This window comes from Podarcis cretensis (assembly GCF_951804945.1).
Source record: "Podarcis cretensis genome assembly, chromosome: 2".
NCBI classification, from domain to species: domain Eukaryota; kingdom Metazoa; phylum Chordata; class Lepidosauria; order Squamata; family Lacertidae; genus Podarcis; species Podarcis cretensis.
In genome coordinates, this window is record NC_137171.1 from 7,646,835 (window position 1) to 7,667,036 (window position 20,202).

Genomic DNA, 20,202 nt, shown 5'->3' on the forward strand with positions numbered 1-20,202 from the left:
GGTTTACAAGATAGAACACAAAAATGCATAACATAATAACAAACAAAATAATAACACCCCACACAAGCAAAGTTTAAAAGCACATCATTTGTTTAATTAGCCAAACGTCTAGTAGAAGAAGAATGTTTTCACCTGGTGCCTAAAGATTTGTAATGAAGGTGCCAGGCAAGTCACCCTGGGGAGAGCATTGCACAAATGGGGAGCCACCATAGAAAAGGCCCCTTCTCATGTTCCCACCCACTGGACCTCTCGTGAAGCAGGCACATGAAGAAGGGCCCCAGGTGATGATGGCAGGGTCTGAGTCAGTTCTTATGGGGAGAGGCTATCCTTGAGGTGTTGTGGTCCTGAGCCATTTAAGGATTTATAGGCCAAAACTAACACTCTGAATTGGGCCAGTAAACAAATTTGCAGCCAGTACAGCCAGGTCGATAAAGAGATAAGGTAAAGGTAAAGGTACCCCTGCCCGTACGGGCCAGTCTTGACAGACTCTGGGGTTGTGCGCCCATCTCACTCAAGAGGCCAGGGGCCAGCGCTGTCCGGAGACACTTCCGGGTCACGTGGCCAGCGTGACATCGCTGCTCTGGCCAGAGCCAGAGCCAGAGCCAGAGCCGCACACGGAAACGGCGTTTACCTTCCCGCTGGTAAGCGGTCCCTATTTATCTACTTGCACCCAGAGGTGCTTTCGAACTGCTAGGTTGGCAGGCGCTGGGACCGAGCAGCGGGAGCGCACCCCGCTGCAGGGATTCGAACCGCCGACCTTTCGATCGGCAAGCCCTAGGCGCTGAGGCTTTAACCCACAGCGCCACCTGCGTCCCAAGATAAAGAGATAGGGGGGTCCTATTCAGAAGACCAACTCTGGGTGCTCTCACCAAATGAAGTGAGGCGGATGGGAGAGAGCCTTCTTGGTGGTGGCACCCCAGTTACTAAACAGTCTCCCCAGAGAGGTTCACCTGGTACTATTCTTATGGTCTTTTCAGTACTAGGTGAAATACCTTTTTAATCATCCAATCTTTTAAGCAACCTGTGCTTTTATCACCTGTCTCAATTTATGAATTGTGCTTGATGGGCTATTAATAGTTTTGCTCTTTTCTCTTCCAAACAAGAACAAGTGCTGCTTTTGTACTACTTATAGTGTTTTGCATTGTGTGTGTGTTTCTTTTAAATTTTGTGAGCCACCCAGATAACATGTAATACTGGGCAGTTATCCAAATGGTATTAAATAAACAAATGCCCCGGGTTCTGCACTCCTATTGAAACTTTACAGGTTGTAAACTAAACCTCTACACTGCTGATACATTTCACGGCTCTCCAGCAAGTGGCTGCATGTAGATTTGTACCTATTGTTTTATTTTACCTTCTTTTCTGATAGATAGGAACATAGGGCAAAAGCTGTCACATTTTCTGGAGCAAACTACCAAAAACTCCTAACGATTCAAAAGAAATGCATTCAAGACCTGCGCTGGCATACTAGAGAATCCAGTTCTGCAGAGTTGTCCACAATTATTGCCCGATTACTTTCCACTCTTCAGTCCTGAGAAGGGGGAGGGTGGAATAGTGGCATATTAGAAGCCTAATATCTGAGTGCATTTTTAAAAAATAAAAAAAGCTTAATAGAGATGGAATGCCTTGTGTTACAAACTGAAAGAACAAGAAAAGAGAAGAAAAGAAGGTAAACAGACAAGGTGCTAATCTCTGTGGCATTATGCAATATTGTGGTTATCTAATGACAGCAAGGCTATTCAATAGAAACCCCATTGTCTGAAGGAGAAAAGAAGAAAATCAGCACCAATATTGGAACCTACAAGAGAGGAAGGTGCAGTTGTTGTCTGAAGATGGAAAGTTTCCAAACTCCACAGGAACAGGAGGGGGAAGAGGAGGACTGGCCACATTTATTGGCTCCACCCATACCTGGAGAGGATCTTTTATTGCAGCACCTGTAGATATATATCTCTCTCTGTATGGCCCAGCACTTTGCTTCACTCCCTTGGCATCCCAGACAGAGCAGAGACTTTCACACCTTCGTTGCCATTCCACCTGCTCCAGTGCAACCATGAGAAAAGAAATTTGCACCATCGCTTTTCTCCGAGCTGTCTTCTGCGAGTTCTTAGCCACGCTGCTCTTCGTCTTCTTCGGTTTGGGCTCAGCCCTGAAATGGCCTTCGGCCTTGCCAAGCGTCCTCCAGATCGCCCTGGCTTTCGGCTTGGCCATTGCCACGATGGTGCAGACATTTGGTCCCATCAGCGGCGGTCACGTCAACCCAGCAGTGACCATTGCCTTCTTTGTAGGGAACCAGATCTCTTTCCTCCGGACATTGTTCTATGTTGCAGCCCAGCTGATCGGTGCCATCGCCGGGGCAGGCATACTTTATGGGGTGACTCCTTCTAACGCCCGTGGCAACCTGGCAGTCAACGCGGTAAGTACTTGCTATGGCTGTGGATTAGATTCGTGATATTGGTGGTTTGGCACCTCGGGCCGGCAAGTGCCCCTCAAAGGGGACCTGGCTTCTCAGGAGAGACCTGAACTTAGCCTCTGGAGAGCTTGTGGCTCAAGAGATCCCACCAGCACATTATGCTGTAGAGTAAGAATAGTCATGGAAGTTTGCTGGTAGGACAGGTTAATTGTGCCTTGTAATTTTCAATGCAGCGTTTCTTCCAAAGGTCTCTCATATCCAAGCAAATGAGTCAGCCAGTCCCAGAGAGAGAGAGAGAGAACTGTACTTTTTCTTTAACTCCAGCTTTACCATTTGAAGAATGATCTGGGGAGCAGGGCAGATGTGCAGATGTTGATTCCTTTTAGAGTTGTTGTTTTTCAAAACGATAATAATTTGGAACCATTTCAAACTGTTGATGCTCAGTTGGTGCATGTTGCCTTGTGTCCTCTTGGAAAGGCATTGACTTCTTTCCCACTATTTCCCAATGGAACAATAATTTATAATAACAGTTTATTATTTATACCCTGCCCATCTGGCTGGGTTTCCCACTCCAAAAGCTACTCCTGCAGTCCAGTGGACAGCATTCAGTACCTATGCTCAGGGATGTGGGAAGGAAGAGTAAATTAGCTACACACAAGCCCAACAACTGTGAACACAGAGTTTCCCATTTGCTTCCCATGTGTGAGCATGGATCTCTTCAGATCCCTGTGAAAGGTCAGTTCAGCCCAGGATGAAGCTGAAAGATCCAACAGTCTTCAGCACACTAAACTCTATGCTGGGCTGTGTATTGAATTAAATGGACCATCCGGGAAGGTTTAGAATCCTCATTAGACCTGGACAGGAAAAGGCACAAGACCAGCTAAGCCAGCAGCAGAAGGAGGATATGGGAAGCACAACATAGTGAAAATTCAGAACACCCTTTGCCAACCTGGTGCTCCCCAGATGTTTTGGACTTCAGCTCCCTTCAGCTGCAGCCTGCAGAGCTAATGCTAGGGGATGGGGGGAGTTTTAGTCCAAAGCATCTGTAAGGCATTAAGGCTGGTTGGTTGGCATTGATCTTTCTCGGGAGACAGCAGAAGAGTGCGCCTTCAGGGGTGAAGTCAAACTTGTAGTGCTACAGCGCCTGCTGTGGAAAGGGAAGGGAGTCAGTGTTAAAGGCAACTGGAAGTTCCAGGTTTCCATTGTAAGAGCACAAATTTCCTACCAAAGGAAATCAGATTTTTTTACCTACTTGTCCAATGCTATGCTATAGCTAAGGATCCAGCTTACTTCCCCTTGTTTCCTAATTTTCACCAGCAACCATTCTTCTGCTCCTATTAAACTTTTAGTTAGCATGCAGAGACGCAAAAGGGAATCTTCGGACTGCTCTGCATTTCAATCTCTCTTGCATTATCCACATTAACACTGAATTGTAGCTCTGGATTGTTGTCCATGTAGAAGAGGAAGCTGGAAGGAGAAACATTTGTAATGTAGATAAGCCACCTGCCCACTGTTGCTTTGATATTTGCATTACAAACCTGCCCCCAAAGCAAGAATTACCTTAAACCTCATGTGTGTCAAGATGCAAACTGCCTGACCAGAGGGCTTAAAATCTATTCCCCCCCCCTCTGAATTTCATTGACCCGCAACATACCTATGTAAATCCCAAATGCTTATAGTTCCTTCTAACTCCCCTCTTCTAAATGTAAGGTAGAGACTCATTTAATGGAGCCAGGGAACATTCTTTTAAGGCTGCCTAAAAGAGGATCCTGGTATCTGCTCCTGAATTGTTGCAAATCCCATAGCTTCCCCCTGCATTGTTCTTCAGCAGGTATTAGCTGTTGTAAAGCGCATTTGAAGGAGATAAAGCATTTGCCAAGAGATAATATCTCAGGGCTAGGTTGATGAGGCTGTATGAGAAATCAGTAACAAAAGAGAGATAAATGAAGGAAATAAAAGATGGACAGAGTGATAGACCATTGAAAAAACAATGAATGCCTTGTATAACTCCAACTCCTGTTGCTTCTTAAAGTTCCTTTCCTGTCCTATGGAGAGAGGGGTTTATAATTCCAGTTTTGTTCTGTTGAAGCTCAGTTAGCTGAATTGTTTATTTAGTATTATTAAGCACCACACCTCCAGCAAGCTTGGCAGTGTCCAAGTACAGAGTGAAGTGCAGCTCAGAGGAATGAAATCTAATAGCAACCGTGAAGTCTTATTACACTTTGGGGTTTGCTGTTTTCTTAACAACCACCCTTAAGAGTAACCTCTACTTAGTTGGAAGTAGTTTTTCTTGGTTTTAAGCAGGAGTTAGTTCCAGAGATGAATGTGCAAGATTGTAACCGCAGTCTCTTCTCTTCCATCCTGACAGCTCAGCAACAACACAACCGCAGGCCAGGCTGTGGTGGTGGAGATGATCTTAACTTTCATGCTTGTTATGTGCATCTTTGCCTCGACTGACAGCCGCCGGCGCGACCATGTGGGCTCTCCATCCCTGTCTATCGGACTGGCTGTCACTCTGGGCCACCTCGTTGGGGTAAGTGTTTTTCTACTCAGGTTTTCTTTTAGGAACGTGGGGAGCTGTCTGATGTTTTGAGTCAGGCTATTAGTCCATCGAGCTCAGGTTTGTCCAGAAATACTTGGCAGCAGCTCTCCAAGGTGCAGGTGGCAGGGGCTGAACCTGTGACTTTCTGCGTAGAAAACAAAGTGGTGGTACAGAAAGAAAAGGAAGGGGGAGATGGAAAGAGTGAAATGCCCCCACATCATGGCAGCCTTGAGTGCTGATCACTTGGGGGGGGATGTGGGGCCACAGTCACTTGAGCACAGGGAGAATAATAATAAGAATAATAAATTTTTATTTATATCCTGCCCTCTCCAGCCAAAGCGAGGCTGAGAGTGGCTAAAAACAGTAAAAGTAATACAGCATTCTAAAATCAATTCATTCTAAAATCAATTCAAACTCAAATTAATGGCAACCATTGGGCTAGAGTTCTGTGAGGATTGCCAAAGGAGGGGTTCAGGCTGTGCCTTGGCCAAAGGCCTGGTGGAACAGCTCTGTCTAGTCTCTTCTGACAGAGCGTTCCACCAGATCGGGGGCCACACCCGAAAAAGCCCTGGCTCTGGTTGAGGCCAGCCTAACCTCCCTGTGGCCCGGGACCTCCAAGATGTTTTTGTTTGAAGACCATAAGGTCCTCCATGGGACATACCAGGAGAGGCGGTCCCATAGGTACAAGGGGCCTAGGCCGTATAGGGCTTTAAAGATTAAAACCAGCACCTTAAACCTGTTCCTGTACTCCACCGGGAGCCAGTGCAGCTGGTATAGCACCGGGTGAATGTGATCCCACGGTGAAGACCCCTTAAGGAGTCTCGCCGCGGCATTCTGCACCCGCTGGAGTATCTGAGTCAGTCTCAAGGGCAGCCCCATGTAGAGTGAGTTACAATAATCAAGTCTGGTGGTGACCGTTGCGTGGATCACAGTGTCTAGGTCAGGGTGAGAGAGGTAAGGAACCAACTGCTTAGCTTGGCGGAGATGAGAGATGGGAGCTCCATGCAAAGAATCCTATGGCTTCTGTCATTTCTGCAGTAGGAAGCAGTCTTCATAAAATCAAAGAACTGTAGAGTTGAAAGGGATACCAAGGCTCATCTAGTCCAACCCCTGCAATGCAGGAATCTCAGCTCAAGCATCCATGACCGATGGCCATCCAATCCCTGCTTAAAAACCTCCAAAGAAGGAGAGTCTTATGCCAAGTCAGATGTTTCCCTATCTAACCCAGTGTTGTCTGCTCTGACCAGCAATGGCTCTCCAGGGTTTCGGACAGAGTATGGGTTGAATCCAATGCTAACCCTACTCAGAGTTGACCCATAGAAATGAACACACATGACTAACTTAGATCTGTCTACTCTGAGCAGGACTAGCTTTGGATACAATCATATTTCTCATCCTTTACTACCGGTGCCTTTTTAACTGAAGAAGCCAGGATTGGAAGCAAATACATTTTGCATGCTAAAGGTGTGCTGTACTATAGAGCTATGGCCTGTTTGGGTAGAGCAGAGGCAGGGAACCCATGGCCCTCGTGTAGAGATGCAGCATTCGCATGAAAGTGCTTGTGCACACAAGCAGGATTCCTACCGCACCAAGCATGGCCGGGCTGAGAATCTGATAGCAGCTCCATGGTGTGGGGAATGCTAGAAGGGAGAATTTGCAGGGATTGCCTGACTTTTGCAAAGCAACAACAACAAACCTATGGTTACGTGGAACATACTCAATAAACACACAAAAGGTAACCGGCTTTACTTTTGAATAAATAAGGTATACTATTCATGTGTGGGACGTAGGTGGCGCTGTGGGTTAAACCACAGAGCCTAGGACTTGCCGATCAGAAGGTCGGCAGTTCGAATCCCTGCGACGGGGTGAGCTCCCGTTACTCGGTCCCTGCTCCTGCCAACCTAGCAGTTCGAAAGCACGTCAGAGTGCAAGTAGATAAATAGGTACCACTCCAGCGGGAAGGTAAACGGCATTTCCGTGCACTGCTCTGGTTTGCCAGAAGCGGCTTAGTCATGCTGGCCACATGACCCGGAAGCTGTACGCCGGCTCCCTCGGCCAATAAAGCGAGATGAGCGCCGCAACCCGAGTCGGCCACGACTGGACCTAATGGTCATGGGTCCCTTTACCTTATTCATTGTATCAATTTGTAGATTTCAACAGAAGTCAACGAAAAAAGCAGAAGACTCAGTGGATCAGTTCATTCTCTAGTCAGTTCATGCATAAGGTCCATACATGTAGAAGTATCTATTCCACCTGTCTGTTCAAAGAGTCCAGTAATCCACATGAAGGGTTGTTACAGTTCCACAGAATCCTTTTACAGAGTCTCAGACAAGGATTTCCGGAATATTAGCCTTGTTTCTCCATCCTAGGCTTCATGGCAAAAATGACCGGGAAAATCAGAAACCAGGAAGAGAGAAACTTTAATAAGGAATAGGAAAAATTTACAAATTACCTAAGAGAACACTGTAAACAGCTAAAAGTTTTGGCAGAATTTGAGTAATGCTTGTAATGTACTATAAACGAAGGTAAAAATGGACTACTTTAAGAAAAATAGAGAAAATATATGATGCAGTTGAAAAAGATTGAAAATGGAAACCATGGAAGGGTGGAGGGAAGTCCAATGAATCAGGGAATCCTAAATGTTGATGGTTATGTCTAATGTTTGAATTTAAATGTGTACTGCAAAACTGAATTTAAAAAAAGATTATAAACATTGGAATTACAAGAAATGTTTAGATGCCTAACGAACACCTCCCCTCTTCTCCACAGATCTATTTTACTGGCTGCTCTATGAATCCTGCCAGGTCTTTTGGACCTGCTGTTGTCATGAAAAGATTCAGCAGTGCTCATTGGGTAAGAAGTTAGAGCTTTTCACTCGGAAGTAAAAGACAGTCACAGGAAATAGGCAATGAAAACTGACCCTTAGCTGCTGCACGGCTAGGGTTTACTGGATGCAAAACCAAAGTCACACATATTTTAATACAGAAGTATTTCAGTGTAAAAGATAATGCACAGTGGGAATAGACAATGTGCTTCCCTTCAGATGACTACCACTTCCATCATTCCAAAATAATGGAATGGCAGAAACTAATGGGAGCTTTAAATTACAAGGCACCATGTTGGGTAACTCTGGTGTGTGTGTGTGTGTGTGTAACTTTTCATCTATGTTTTAGAACTGTGTTGGGCCACCAAATTTCAACAAGATTCACAATGCCATGAGCACAATGGTGGTGATATATGACTCAGAAATTGGCCACCTTCCCATATATTCTCCTTCGTATTGTAGCTGCATCTGTGGTCCCTAAAATGTGGAGTTGAAATCCAAATATGTACTGAGGGAGTGCAGATCACCAACCACCATTTCTGATTCCTTTAAAATGTCTTGACTGTTTTGGCCCAGCCAGGGACCTCCAAATTTGCTGTGAAATTTTGCTTTTGACGAAAGAGAGATTGCACCCTTGAGAAATTATGCAAATTTTAGTGAAATTCATTTTGCTTCCTTTGAAATTCATCAGAAGAGCTGCCCAAGCAGGAACCGTGGGGAAATAGCTGTAATGTCTGGCCCCCCAGGTTCAGAGATCACCCATTCCTGTTCTGGGACTGGCCAACCAAAGAGGAAAGGGTTGCTCTCTGTTGCTCCACATGCAACTATCTACATTGCAGAGCCACATCCCCTTAGGAGTAATCTGTTGGGGGCTGCATGGTGGCAGGGGGCTAGGAAGAAGTCAGCAGTGGGTGGGGCTAGAGCCAAAAGCGAGTGTGTCAACCTCTTTCACTCTCCTACCCTCTCTTCTTTCTTTCTTTCTTTCTTTCTTTCTTTCTTTCTTTCTTTCTTTCTTTCTTTCTTTCTCTTCCCTTTTCATTCTCTCTCTGTCACCCCTTCTCCCTCATTTTCTCTGTGCCACTCCCTTTTTCCTATTTCTCTCTGCCCCTCCACCTCTCTCTCACTATGTGTTACCCGTTCAATCTCTCTCTCTCTCAATTCTGTCTTAGTAGACTGTGTGCAGATAGCTAAGTCAGAATGCATTGTCCTATTTTCCAGGGACAGTCCCAGAGATTTACAGTTTCTGATTTCATCCTGGAATGTCCCGTCTTTTCTTAGGATGTCCCTAATTTCATTGGAGAAATGTTGGAGGGTATGGAGTTATTCGACTCCCAAGCAATCTGAAGTCAGTCCTGTATAGGGAAGTTTTTAAATGTTTAATGTTCTTCTTCTTGTTGTTGTTGTTAGTGTTGGAAGCCACTCAGTGTGGCTGGGGCAACCCAGTCAGATAGGCGAGGTATAAATAGTAAAATTATCATTATTATTAAATAGGACATCCCTATTTTCATTGGAGAAATGTTGGAGGGCTTGTGAATGGCTAGCTTGCAAAATGCTTTTGAAATTAGGCCAAGGGCTTGCCTACCTCTGCCCAAACCCAAGAGGCATTTCTTGCATGGAAGATACGGCACAAGATGAATCAACCACCTCTGCTCTGGCCTCACTGGCACAAAGGAGCCTAAAAGTCTTTGGACAGCTTCTAACTCCTTCCCTTGGTTCCTCAGGTCTTCTGGGTTGGCCCCATCGTTGGAGGCATTGTGGCCTCTCTGCTTTACAACTACCTTCTGATGCCTCATCCAATGAACATGTCAGAGAGGGTCGCAATTGTGAAAGGCACTTACGAGTCGGAAGAAGAGTGGGAAGAGAAAGAGAAAAGCATAGAGATGGCCTCCTGCAAATGAGAACGCTCTGGACGAGAAGGTAGAGAAGACTCAAACACCCCCTGATGCCAAATGAACACTGACCAAATGCCTTGCAATTTAAAGAACCAAGATAGCTTCCACTGATGCCTGGGGACCGAAGAGGGAATCAGGGGGACATTAACTTGTGTAAATAACCATTGTGAGTGTGAGTGTGCGTGTGGGTGTGGGTGGGTGCATGGGAAGAAGAAAGCTGGAAAATGGATGGTTTGAGCACAGTCCGTTTTGGGAGCAAGGCATTAATTCAAAGTGCTGCACCAAACAAGAATCGTATTGTAACGTCTCAGGACCGGCAAAGACCTGCAAGTGTTCTAGAGTTATGCCTGGCACCTTAGCTTTTGCAACTGTGCGAGGGGTGGGTGTGTTAATAGTTTCTTTAGCAGTTTATATTTCCCTTCCTGATGGGCTGCAGGACAAGTACCCCCAGGTCCACATATACTCTGGGCTTTCAGGGTTTGGGGGCAAAGTTGCCTGAGCTTGAATTTCCTAGGCTTGGTCCAGCTTCATATATGCAATAATGCTTGCAACTAGCCCTTTTTTGTATGCTTAATACATCTCCAGCCCACATACACTGTAAATATTCACATGAACCCCTCAGGTCAAAGTTACAGTGGGCTTTATGGAGTGATACATTGGACAGTGAGATGAGAATTCGTGTGAAACACCCCAGCCTTTAAAGAAAAAGACTGCCACATTCACGGAGAAAAGGAAAACACCATCCTGACTCTTGCCTTGCCTTGGTTTCCATCTTCCATGGGTTCAAGCAAGCAGCAAAAGGAAGAGAAACAATTTCTAGATCTACTGTATAAAGCACAAAGCCCTTTCCTTAGACGGGTGGACATCCTTGCTCCAGCTCGACACTTCTGCCTCTAGTCAGTGTGTGAAAGGATTGCTAGCATTTGCGTTTGACCAGGTATCAAGAGGTTAAGACCTAGAGGAGGCAGAGCCAGGAGTCAGGATGGGGGAGTGGGATTAGTAGGAGTGGAGCCAATAAAATCCAGAGGTTTGCTGCTGCAGCTGGTGTTGGCAGAGGTGTCAGACCCAACCTGTGCTTGAAGGGTGAAGGATCTGCACAGGAGATCACATGTGAGAGTATTCTCAATTGCTGCCCCTGAACAAAATCTCCCCTGTGGCTCTGGGCCCTTGCAACTCCTCCTTGCTTGGTCTGAGGAAAGGTGTTGGCCACAGAGGAAACAGGCACAACTGCAGGCTGCTAGCTCAGTCACTCACGCAGCAGTGTGTGAAATGGACCATTTGGCTCAGCTCCTGAGGACAGGATGAGGGTCACCTTCGGAGATCAAAACACGTTGCAGGTGCACTAAGTGGGAGAGGTGCAGCTGAATTTCACTTCAAGAAAAGAAAAATCAGCTTGAAACAAAAATCTTACTAGCCGCAAATTCTGGCTGTTGAACAAAATAATTTGGCAACAGAATCAGATTTTAAAACAAAAAAACATCACTGAAATGTCTGGGGAGAGTTTTGTTGTTTGCTCGGTTGGCAGCCCAATTAAAGGGAAGGTAGTTTTGGGTGCTTCATCCAGAGGTGAGCACAGGTATGATGAGGAACTGGACCAAAAGTCAGTCCTCCTGCAGCTGTGGGGGAAGTCAGAGATGTGCAAGGAAAATCAATCCAGAAAGAATGATCTATCCATTGACCCTTTCCAAAGTGTTATATAACTTGAGCTGGGCGGGGAAAGACTGCTGTTTTCTGCATTGGCCGCTGTCTTGCTGAGTTTATTTCCTGTTTAATGCAATTTCATTTATTATTATGAGGGTCTCTGTAATATATTGTATTATTTATTATGAATAAAAAAAACTAAAAAAACAAAAAACAAAACAGTGCAACAACATCAATGGCTCAGGGATATGTCAATGTGGGTATAGTGGTCCTCACAGAGAACCAGGGAGACTCAATGGTAGCCTGTCAGGATGAGAGAGGGAACATTTTTCATCTCAGGGCCATATTTCCTTCTGGACACCTACTGAGGGTCACATGCCAGTGGGTAGGGGGCACAAGCAAAAGTGAGTAGAGCAACAAATGTGAATTTTACCTCTGTACTGGTGCCAAATGCATTGCTCTGCTTTCCTTTGGACCACATTGGCAAAGCCAAGAGGGGGGTCTGGTTATCTGGGCAGCCCAGGACCTCCATATACACTGTCCAGGCTTACGCCCTAGAGAGAAGAAGAAGAAGAAGAATTTGGATTTGATATCCCGCTTTATCACTACCCTACGGAGTCTCAAAGCGGCTAACAATCTCCTTTCCCTTCCTCCCCCACAACAAACACTCTGTGAGGTGAGTGAGGCTGAGAGACTTCAGAGAAGTGTGACTAGCCCAAGGTCACCCAGCAGCTGCATGTGGAGGAGCGGGGAATCAAACCTGGTTCACCAGATTATGAGTCCATTGCTCTTAACCACTACACCACACTGGCTCTCTTCAGTGGAGAGGTCACTTTGCTGCTGCTAACAGAGCAAAAACCAATGTGGGAGGCAGCAGTTATGTTACCAGTCTCCGCAACCCCACAGGCACTGTGATTCTCCAGCGGTTTGACTTCACCCCCGGAGGTGTACACCATTGTCTCTTGAGACAGACGGATGCCAACAACAACAACAATAGGCAACACTCGTACATAGCTGTCAACTTACAGATTTGAAAATAAGGGACCAGCAGCCTCAAAAATAAGGGATCAGCAGCCAAAATAAGCACAGGTATGTTCAACTTCTGAGCCCCTCTGAGCCAAAGGCAGAAAGCCCAGCCAGCAGCCAAACAAAGCCTCAAGTGGTGGTTCCTACAGTGCAGCAACCCAGCGAAGGGGATGCAGCAAGGAAAACCACCATCGCCTCTCCGTTGGGAAGCACTGAGCAAAGGCAAGTCCCCAGGCAATGCGGCCGATTTGATCAGCACAAGGCATGCAAGCTCCATCCCCCAGTCGTTCTTAGACTCATTATTGGGTGAGCAACACAGCCAAGCAACACAGTTGGAGCCTCCCTCCTCCCTGGCCGGCCGGCAAGGAGGGAGAGGAGCTGCTTCCTTTGAAACCCAGGAAATTTAAGGGACGTCATCAATAAGGGACAGCAGCAGGACATGGTGCTAGGATAAGGGACTGTCCCGCCAAATAAGGGACGCTTGACAGCTATGCACTCGTATCTATCTTCCATCTTCCATCCAGGCAAGGAAGAGGCATTATTAGAAATCAAGTACCCCAGAGTCGTCCGCAACTGGACCTAACGGTCAGGGGTACCTTCACCTTTTTACTCCTGGTGAGGACTGTGACTCAGTAGGATGTGTGGCCTGGGGAAAATCTCAAGGGGCAAACAGAGGCCAGGAAGGTTACATTTGGCCCCTAGGTCTGGGGTTCCTGACCTCCCCACCCACCCACCCTGCCCACACACACATGAAGGGTTTCTGCCATATGCTGTCACAAGATAATCCAGGGCACTGTTCTGTAAGGAGAGATACTTTTGCTGCAGCTGCTCAAAAGCACAGCATAATTCACCTGCTGTGAATCTTAAAAGAAAGAAGCATGGCCAATAAACCAAATAAACAAAGAGTTGCACTGCAACGCTGATGGACAATGAGAGCAGGGTGGTATACTTTGCAGAGTCCTCTGTTCTTATACAAAATTCACAACCATAAGATGTAGGGGTGTTCATTCAGTTAGATGGCTTTAAAAGGAGATTTGGCAAATTAATGGAGGATGACATTATCAATGGCTACCAGTCACAAAGACTTTATACCTTGGGGAACAGCTAAGGGCAGTTCTGGTACTTACGCCATGCCTGCAGTCTTTCTATACCATGGGAGATAAAGTGCTAGATGTGACTGTGGACTGATCCTCTTCTGATATCCCTATATAAAGGACCTCCTATCTGGTTTAAAGGTGCACACAGGCCAATTGGTCACAGTGTTCTCCACTAAGGTGAGATGTTTTGCCTTTCTATTTAAATTAAAAAACCCTCCCCTAAATTTACGTCAGTACATATCAATTAGCATAAATATGCAAAATATATGCAAATGTGTGTGTGTTTGTCATTTTCATTTAGTGTGCTGCGTTTCCTCTTTTTTGGCAACATGTAAGTGGCCACCCTAAATGGAAGACACCCTAAATGTGCTTTTAAGAACCATCGCAAGGCATGCTACATGGGCATCTATGAAACCCACTTCAGTCCAACACAAAATAATGCTTCCCTCCCTCACCTTAATTGTAGCTGATGCTTGGTATCTCTTTTGTAGAAATCCCATCCAACCACAGTGGGGAAATGAAACACTGTACCTGTCAAAAAGCTCTCCTACATCCCTACTAGCCACCCCCATTCCTAACTATGATCCAGAAATAAGCCCGTTATGTTTTGGTGAAAAGGGTTGGCTGGGGGAGGGGGTTCGGCAAATGTGACTGAGCAGCTTGCCAATGCTTCTGCAGCGATTGCTTTGACAGAAGGGAGGTGGGTGGAGCACTTACAATAGCAGTTCTTCCAGAAATATCTGGCCACAACAGAAGATTCATCAGAGTACCCAAGATTTCATGGTGCCAACCTTCCTGGTCCCTCCCCCCTCCTTTCAGGTAACCAGCAGAGACTCAGCTGTGAGTGCTGCTGCCCCAACCCAGCATCTATATATCTATATTTAGCTATCTACCTATCTCTTACTGCAAGAAAACATGTCGAGTCCAGAGGCTCTGAACATGTTGATTAAGGTCATGGGAAGCTGCATTATACCATGCCAGACCATTGGTGCCATCTGTCTCAGCACTGTCTACACAGATTGGAGCAACTCTCCAGGGTTTCATATCTGGACAATTCCCAGCTCTACAAGGGACTGAACCCAGGACCTTCTGCATACAAAGCATTATATATATCTTTTTAAAGTCTTTAACTTTTTTATTATTTAAAAAAGCAAAGCAATAGAAAATACATTGTTTTTAGAGTTTAACACTACACACATTTTACATGTTTACATTTACAATTTACGCTTTAATCCATATTGTGACTTTTGAGTTTTCACATTATTTGATCTTTTCAGACTTCATAGCAGCAGAAATACAGTGGGGCCTCGCAAGACGAAAAGAATCTGTTCCGCGATTCTCTTTGTCTAGCGGTTTTTTCGTCTTGCAAAGCAAGCCCATTGATGGCTTAGCGGATTAGCGATATTAGCGGCTTAGTGGCTTTTAGCGGCTTTTAGTGGCTTTTAGCGGCTTAGCAGATAAGCGGCTTAGCGGCTTAGAAAAAGGGGGGAAGGGGGGGAGTCAGAAAAACTCGCAAGACATTTTCGTCTTGCGAAGCAAGCCCATAGGGAATTCGTTTTGCAAAGCACCTCCAAAATGGAAAACCCTTTCGTCTAGCGGGTTTTTCGTCTTGCGAGGCATTCGTCTTGCGGGGCACCACTGTATCTAATATCCGTATTTCCACAATAGTCAAAACACCAATTTTTTTGGTAACCCTTGATCTATTCCATCCAGTCTTTTCCTTTTCAAATTTGGAGCTGGGTTTTGCTGCTCTTTCAAGGCTTCTGCAGGGGAATTGGGTCTTGGCAACTGGCTTCCAGGTGTTGGTGCTGGCTGATTGCTAAAATACTTCTGTTTTAGTGCCTGAGTAGCTGTGACCCTGGACATGGGTGCCGCTGTGGGTTAAACCACAGAGTCTAGGACTTGCCAATCAGAAGGTCAGCGGTTCGAATCCCCGCAATGGGATGAGCTCCCGTTGTTCGGTCCCTACTCCTACCAACCTAGCAGTTCGAAAGCACGTCAAGTGCAAGTAGATAAATAGGTACCTCTCTGGCGGGAAGGTAAATGGCGTTTCCGTGTGCTGCTCTGGTTCGCCAGAAGCGGCTTAGTCATGCTGGTCACATGACCCAGAAGCTGTACGCCGGCTCCCTTGGCCAATAAAGCGAGATGAGTGCTGCAACCCCAGAGTGGGTCACGACTGGACCTAATGGTCAGGGGTCCCTTTACCTTTACCTTTAGCTGTGACCCTAGTAGAAAGATTAAATGTAAATAAGCCTTGCATCAGTTCTAGCAAATCATCACCAACAGCACTGAAGATGTGATGAAGTGGATTCCAGGGAAACTATCCCTGAGCTACAGCCCTGATTGCTTCATACTACCAAATCCCTGTTGTTGTGATGGCACTCAGGTGTCAGGCTTCAGAGAATCCAATCCCTCCCATCGTGTCAGCCAAGAAGCAGATAAACAAGAGAGTTCTTACCAAGTGGTTTATTCAATATTCACAGAGAGAAACAAAGGAATGTGGTCTCTCTTAGAAAATGGCGTTGCTCTGAGTAAGGTCCCACTCCGTCTCTCCTATTCTACACTATCCCTGTGCTGGCTGATCTGTGCTTTCTGCCTCTGAGCTTTCTATTCTACTCAATGCATGCCTGGTCCTGGGAGAGGGGGTAGGTCAGGAGAGGGGGTGGGTCTTTCTAAAGACATTGAGTGTGTCGACTGTCTCTCGCCTGCTGCTCTCCCAATATTTCCCAGCTTCTCCACTCTGCAGCCTCTGAACTATGTCCTTCTGCAAACCACTGTTCTAAATCTATACTGTCCTCCTCATCTCGGGAAGATTCAGGAAGAGGGGGACAGTCCCCACCACTCCTCCTCAGTCCAGTCCCAGACACCGGGTAGAATAAGGGCCCTGCAAATATTGCACAGACCCCCTGCCATGCCATATCCCCAGTAGAAGGGGCCAGCCCATCAAACTGGAAAGCAGGTGTGTGCTTTAATGCAGCAGTATTCCCAACTGCAGTACTGTACTTTCCTTTTCCCCACAGGGAAGATGGGCGTGCTCAGGGACAATAATGGAGAAGGAGGCTAAGCTTCGTTCATGACTTAGTGACCCCTAGTTATTGATAAGCAACCCTGCTGCTCTCAGCATAACCCTGACTTTTCATCTGCATAGCCCCATCCTGGTTCTGTTTCTTGGGGATCTTTCAGACTGTCCCTATTTTGAGGTAGAGTTCAATCACATGCTTGCAAATTCTGTCTATGCGGTTACAATTGGTCGGTGCAACAATGGCTGCTTACCTTCCACATGAGGGGAGGCGGCGGTTGCATTCCAGCATGGTTGTGGCAGTGAGGTGTCCATCCAGCAGGGTCCACAGCCATGGAAGAACATCACTTCCTGCTCCACTGGCCATTGGGGCTCACCTGTGGTTGTAGCCAATCGTAGGGATGCCCATTTCACCAGCAGGCAATGAGCTCTATCTGCTTGGCAAGAGCATTAAGGGTTGCTTGCAGCTGTGATTGGTTTGGCATTGAGGCGGTGGGAAGAGACTGACTCGAGCAGCAGATAAGGCATTGGGTTGGATCCTGAGTCTCATTGGGCAGTTGGTTGGGAGCCCCTCCCCGCCCACTGTCCAAGGAATCAGGCTATCCCGTTAAAGGGTTCCAGAGCATAAGTGCTTCTCTCCAGATGCCCAGATGAGGGCTGATGAGCCATAGCACCACAAATTGGCTGATCTTGGGTGTGGTCACCCTGATTTGATATGTGTCACAAGGCAATCCTTCACCTTAGTTAAGCCTGTGAAATAATGAAATAGCTGAAAGGCTGGTTGATTCAAGATACATGCCCAATGTTTGCACCAAAACCTGGTGACATCTGTAATCAATAAAGTTGTGGCCTGTTTACATCCCAAGTTGTCGTGTTTATTGCAATTTCACCTTGTCTCAGCCCATCGTTCATGACTTCAGTGTGCCTGGGGCCTGCAAACCCACCTTCTCCAAAAGATTGGACTTTTTGCGATAAGACAAGTGAAGGGAAAATGGACTGGGCAGTATTGGGTAACATTTGCCTTGAAATAACATAATCTAACCTCCCAGCTAACAAATCTGGATGAATGCTCAGAAAACAGGTTATGTGGACGTGCCCCTAGTCACATGGCAGTGGGACAGAATGTTGGGAAACTGCCTTTTTAAATAAAAGAGAGAGAGAGAGATGAAAACCAAGCTTTGTGCAAGCTGCAGTTAGCAAACAACCATTACTGTCATCAGACCATTATTGCAGGTTACTAATTCTGCAACAGATGTACTGTCTTAGCAGTTAGTGTTTTATAATCCTCTACTCTAAGCAACATGGTTTAAGCAATTTGAACAAGAACTTACATAACAACAAAGTCACATTTTTTTCCTATGTATTAATCAAGCATGAGGGTCTCTTGTCAATTGCAACTGTTTCTAGTGCCCTTCCCAAAGTCCTGGTGGTCCAGGAAGTCAGCATCGGATCCATAGAGCTCCTGACTAGAGCCTTGCAGTGAAAATCCTCTTTTTATTACCTAGACAGGGATCAGTTTCTACAAAGAGCGATGCCCCAGGCTCAAGCTTGTTTTGAGAGCCTTCTCATTTGCCTTAGATTCTGTGATCCCTAATCCTGTGTGAGGACAGATCAGTAAGGGAAAGAAACTCTGCACATGCTCAGAGACTTTTTTATTTATTATTACCTCCCAACCTCCCAAATTGAGCCTATTGGTACAAAAAACAAATTCTGGGGCTGAACCTAAGTGAACCAAGTCACAATTTAAGGCTTATTAGTAGATGTTACAAATATAGGAAAGTTCTTCCTCTAGAAGAGCTCTAACACCAATAAAAACATATTTTGGAAGCTATGTAGGACTGCTTTTTGTCTAAGAACTGGCATTTTCAATTTGGAGTAGGATTGCTGTCACTGAACCACTAAGAGTCCAAATGAAATGTCAAAAACACACTGATTAAAAGCTTTGATACCATCCACTCCATAGTAGCTCTTTATGCATATTGCCTAATTGAAGGTGGCTCATGTCAGAAATAATCACATTTAACCTTGTGGCAAGGACCTTTGACATAATCTTGATCTCCGTGACCAATTAAGAAGGTGGCCTCTAATGAGTGCTTCACTGTTTTGCCACGTGTTGAGAATGTTAGGAGGGGGAATGAGGCTATTCTTTAGCACATTGGGGATTGGAAATAAGGAAAGCACATGCCAATATATTTTTGGCAAACAAAGGTAATTATATACCCACACATGCCATTTGTTTTGAAGTGGAGAGGGGGTGTTTGTCAAACCAAGACTGCAATCCTATAGACACTTATTTAGGAGCAAGACAGAACATGGATAAAATTGGTTTGCATGCCAGTTATACATATACACACAGAGAGAGAGGAGGAAGCAAGATAAGTTAAAAGCAGGAGCAATGGGTGATGAAAGACAAAGTATTCCCTCCCTCATTCTACACTGTTGTGAAACCAGAGAGAAAATGGATATGACAAATATTTTCTACAAAGCTCAGAGACGACTAGGGGAAAGGGCATCGTTCGACTCTGTCTTCTTGGTTTACTGGCCAGTACCAACCAAGGGACGCGGGTGGCACTGTGGGTTAAACCACAGAGCCTAGGACTTGCCGATCGGAAGGTTGGCGGTTCGAATCCCCGCGACAGGGTGAGCTCCCGTTGCTTGGTCCCTGCTCCTACCAACCTAGCAGTTTGAAAGCACATCAAAGTGCAAGTAGATAAATAGGTCCCACTCCGGCGGGAAGGTAAACGGCGTTTCCGTGCGCTGCTCTGGTTCACCAGAAGCGGCTTAGTCATGCTGGCCACATGACCAAGCTGTATGCCAGCTCCCTTGGCCAATAAAGCGAGATGAGCGCCGCAACCCCAGAGTCAGCCACAACTGGACCTAATGGTCAGGGGTACCTTTACCTTTACCAACCAAGCTATGGGGAGGGGAGGTAAGCCAAACCACTGGGTTTTACTGCCACATTGGTTAATCTAGAATAGCTACTTTGAGCTGCATTCTGGACCCCCACCTCCAGCCTCCATGCACTTAGCTAAGGTTGTACACCCACACAACTGTTTGTCTGTAGGGCCTGTACTTGTGATCAGGAACCCTGATTGTTCCAGGGTTCCCAATCATGCATAAAGGCCCATTTCTGCATATGCAGAGCCTATAGCTCAGTGGGCAAGCATCTGCTTTGCATGCAGACAGTCCCAGCAGTAGGGCTGAGAGAGACTTCTGCCTGAATCCCTGCCTATCAGTGTAAACAAGACTTTGATGGACCAATGGTCTGACTCAGTATAGGGCAGCTTCCTATGTTCTCATGATGCCATTCTAACAACACACTGACTGTTAATTCCTCGAATCCACTTATTCTGCAGCACTGCTTATCATTGGAGGAGACTTCAATGCACGCATGGGTGTTAACGGCGTTAACTTATACACCCATTATAATCAGTTTCCGGAATCCGATACCTATTTAGATGGAGGCACCTCCCACCTATCTAAAGATCATAGATGTAACTACTCAGGGCTTTGTTTAGCCCAGGCTGTAAGGCGGAGTGACCTGCTAATATTAAACAGTAATAGAGAGGGAGATTGGCCCCGGGGAATATACCCATTTTACAAAGTTCAGAGGCAGTGTCATAGATTATATTGCAACCTCACGATTTGCACATTAGTTTGTTATGGAGTTTGAAGTGGGCCACAATATTGAAAGCGATCACCTTCCCTTAACAATGGTACTCTCAGGTCTGCAACTTAACAACTCTTCCTT

The 20,202-nt window shown here is 46.0% G+C and overlaps 1 protein-coding gene and 1 long non-coding RNA gene across 4 annotated transcripts in view; one reads left to right on the plus strand and one right to left on the minus strand.

Moving 5' to 3' along the window:
* Positions 1–20,202, minus strand: part of LOC307210821 — a 57,649-nt gene that overhangs the window by 15,811 nt on the left and 21,636 nt on the right. Inside the window, exons 2-3 of one of the 2 annotated variants that reach the window (XR_013836154.1) lie at positions 11,743–11,863; positions 4,950–5,097 (exon numbers count right to left, since the gene is read on the minus strand). This is a non-coding gene — a long non-coding RNA (uncharacterized lncRNA). Of the gene's footprint in view, positions 1–4,949; positions 5,098–11,742; positions 11,864–20,202 lie in introns of those variants that run through there. The other variant, XR_013836153.1, reaches the window with a different exon arrangement.
* LOC307210738 (aquaporin-5-like) lies at positions 831–11,520 on the plus strand. 2 transcript variants are annotated; one of them, XR_013836093.1, is made up of 5 exons: positions 831–2,413; positions 4,779–4,943; positions 7,722–7,805; positions 9,498–11,244; positions 11,285–11,520. XR_013836093.1 is itself a non-coding variant. In XM_079966909.1 (4 exons), exons 1-4 carry the CDS (start codon positions 2,051–2,053, stop codon positions 9,672–9,674), a joined length of 789 nt encoding a protein of 262 aa, XP_079823035.1. In that variant the 5' UTR covers positions 831–2,050; the 3' UTR covers positions 9,675–11,520. The 2 variants fall into 2 exon arrangements, 1 of the variants encoding a protein (XP_079823035.1); XM_079966909.1 differs by having other exon boundaries at positions 9,498–11,520.

Bases quoted from the DNA above. Each gene is read 5' to 3' on its own strand.
- LOC307210738 (XM_079966909.1), top strand. From the start codon at position 2,051: ATGAGAAAAGAAATTTGCACCATCGCTTTTCTCCGAGCTGTCTTCTGC. The intron at 4,944-7,721 runs GTAAGTGTTTTT...TCTTCTCCACAG, and splicing joins CTCTGGGCCACCTCGTTGGG to ATCTATTTTACTGGCTGCTC. The intron at 7,806-9,497 runs GTAAGAAGTTAG...TTGGTTCCTCAG, and splicing joins GATTCAGCAGTGCTCATTGG to GTCTTCTGGGTTGGCCCCAT.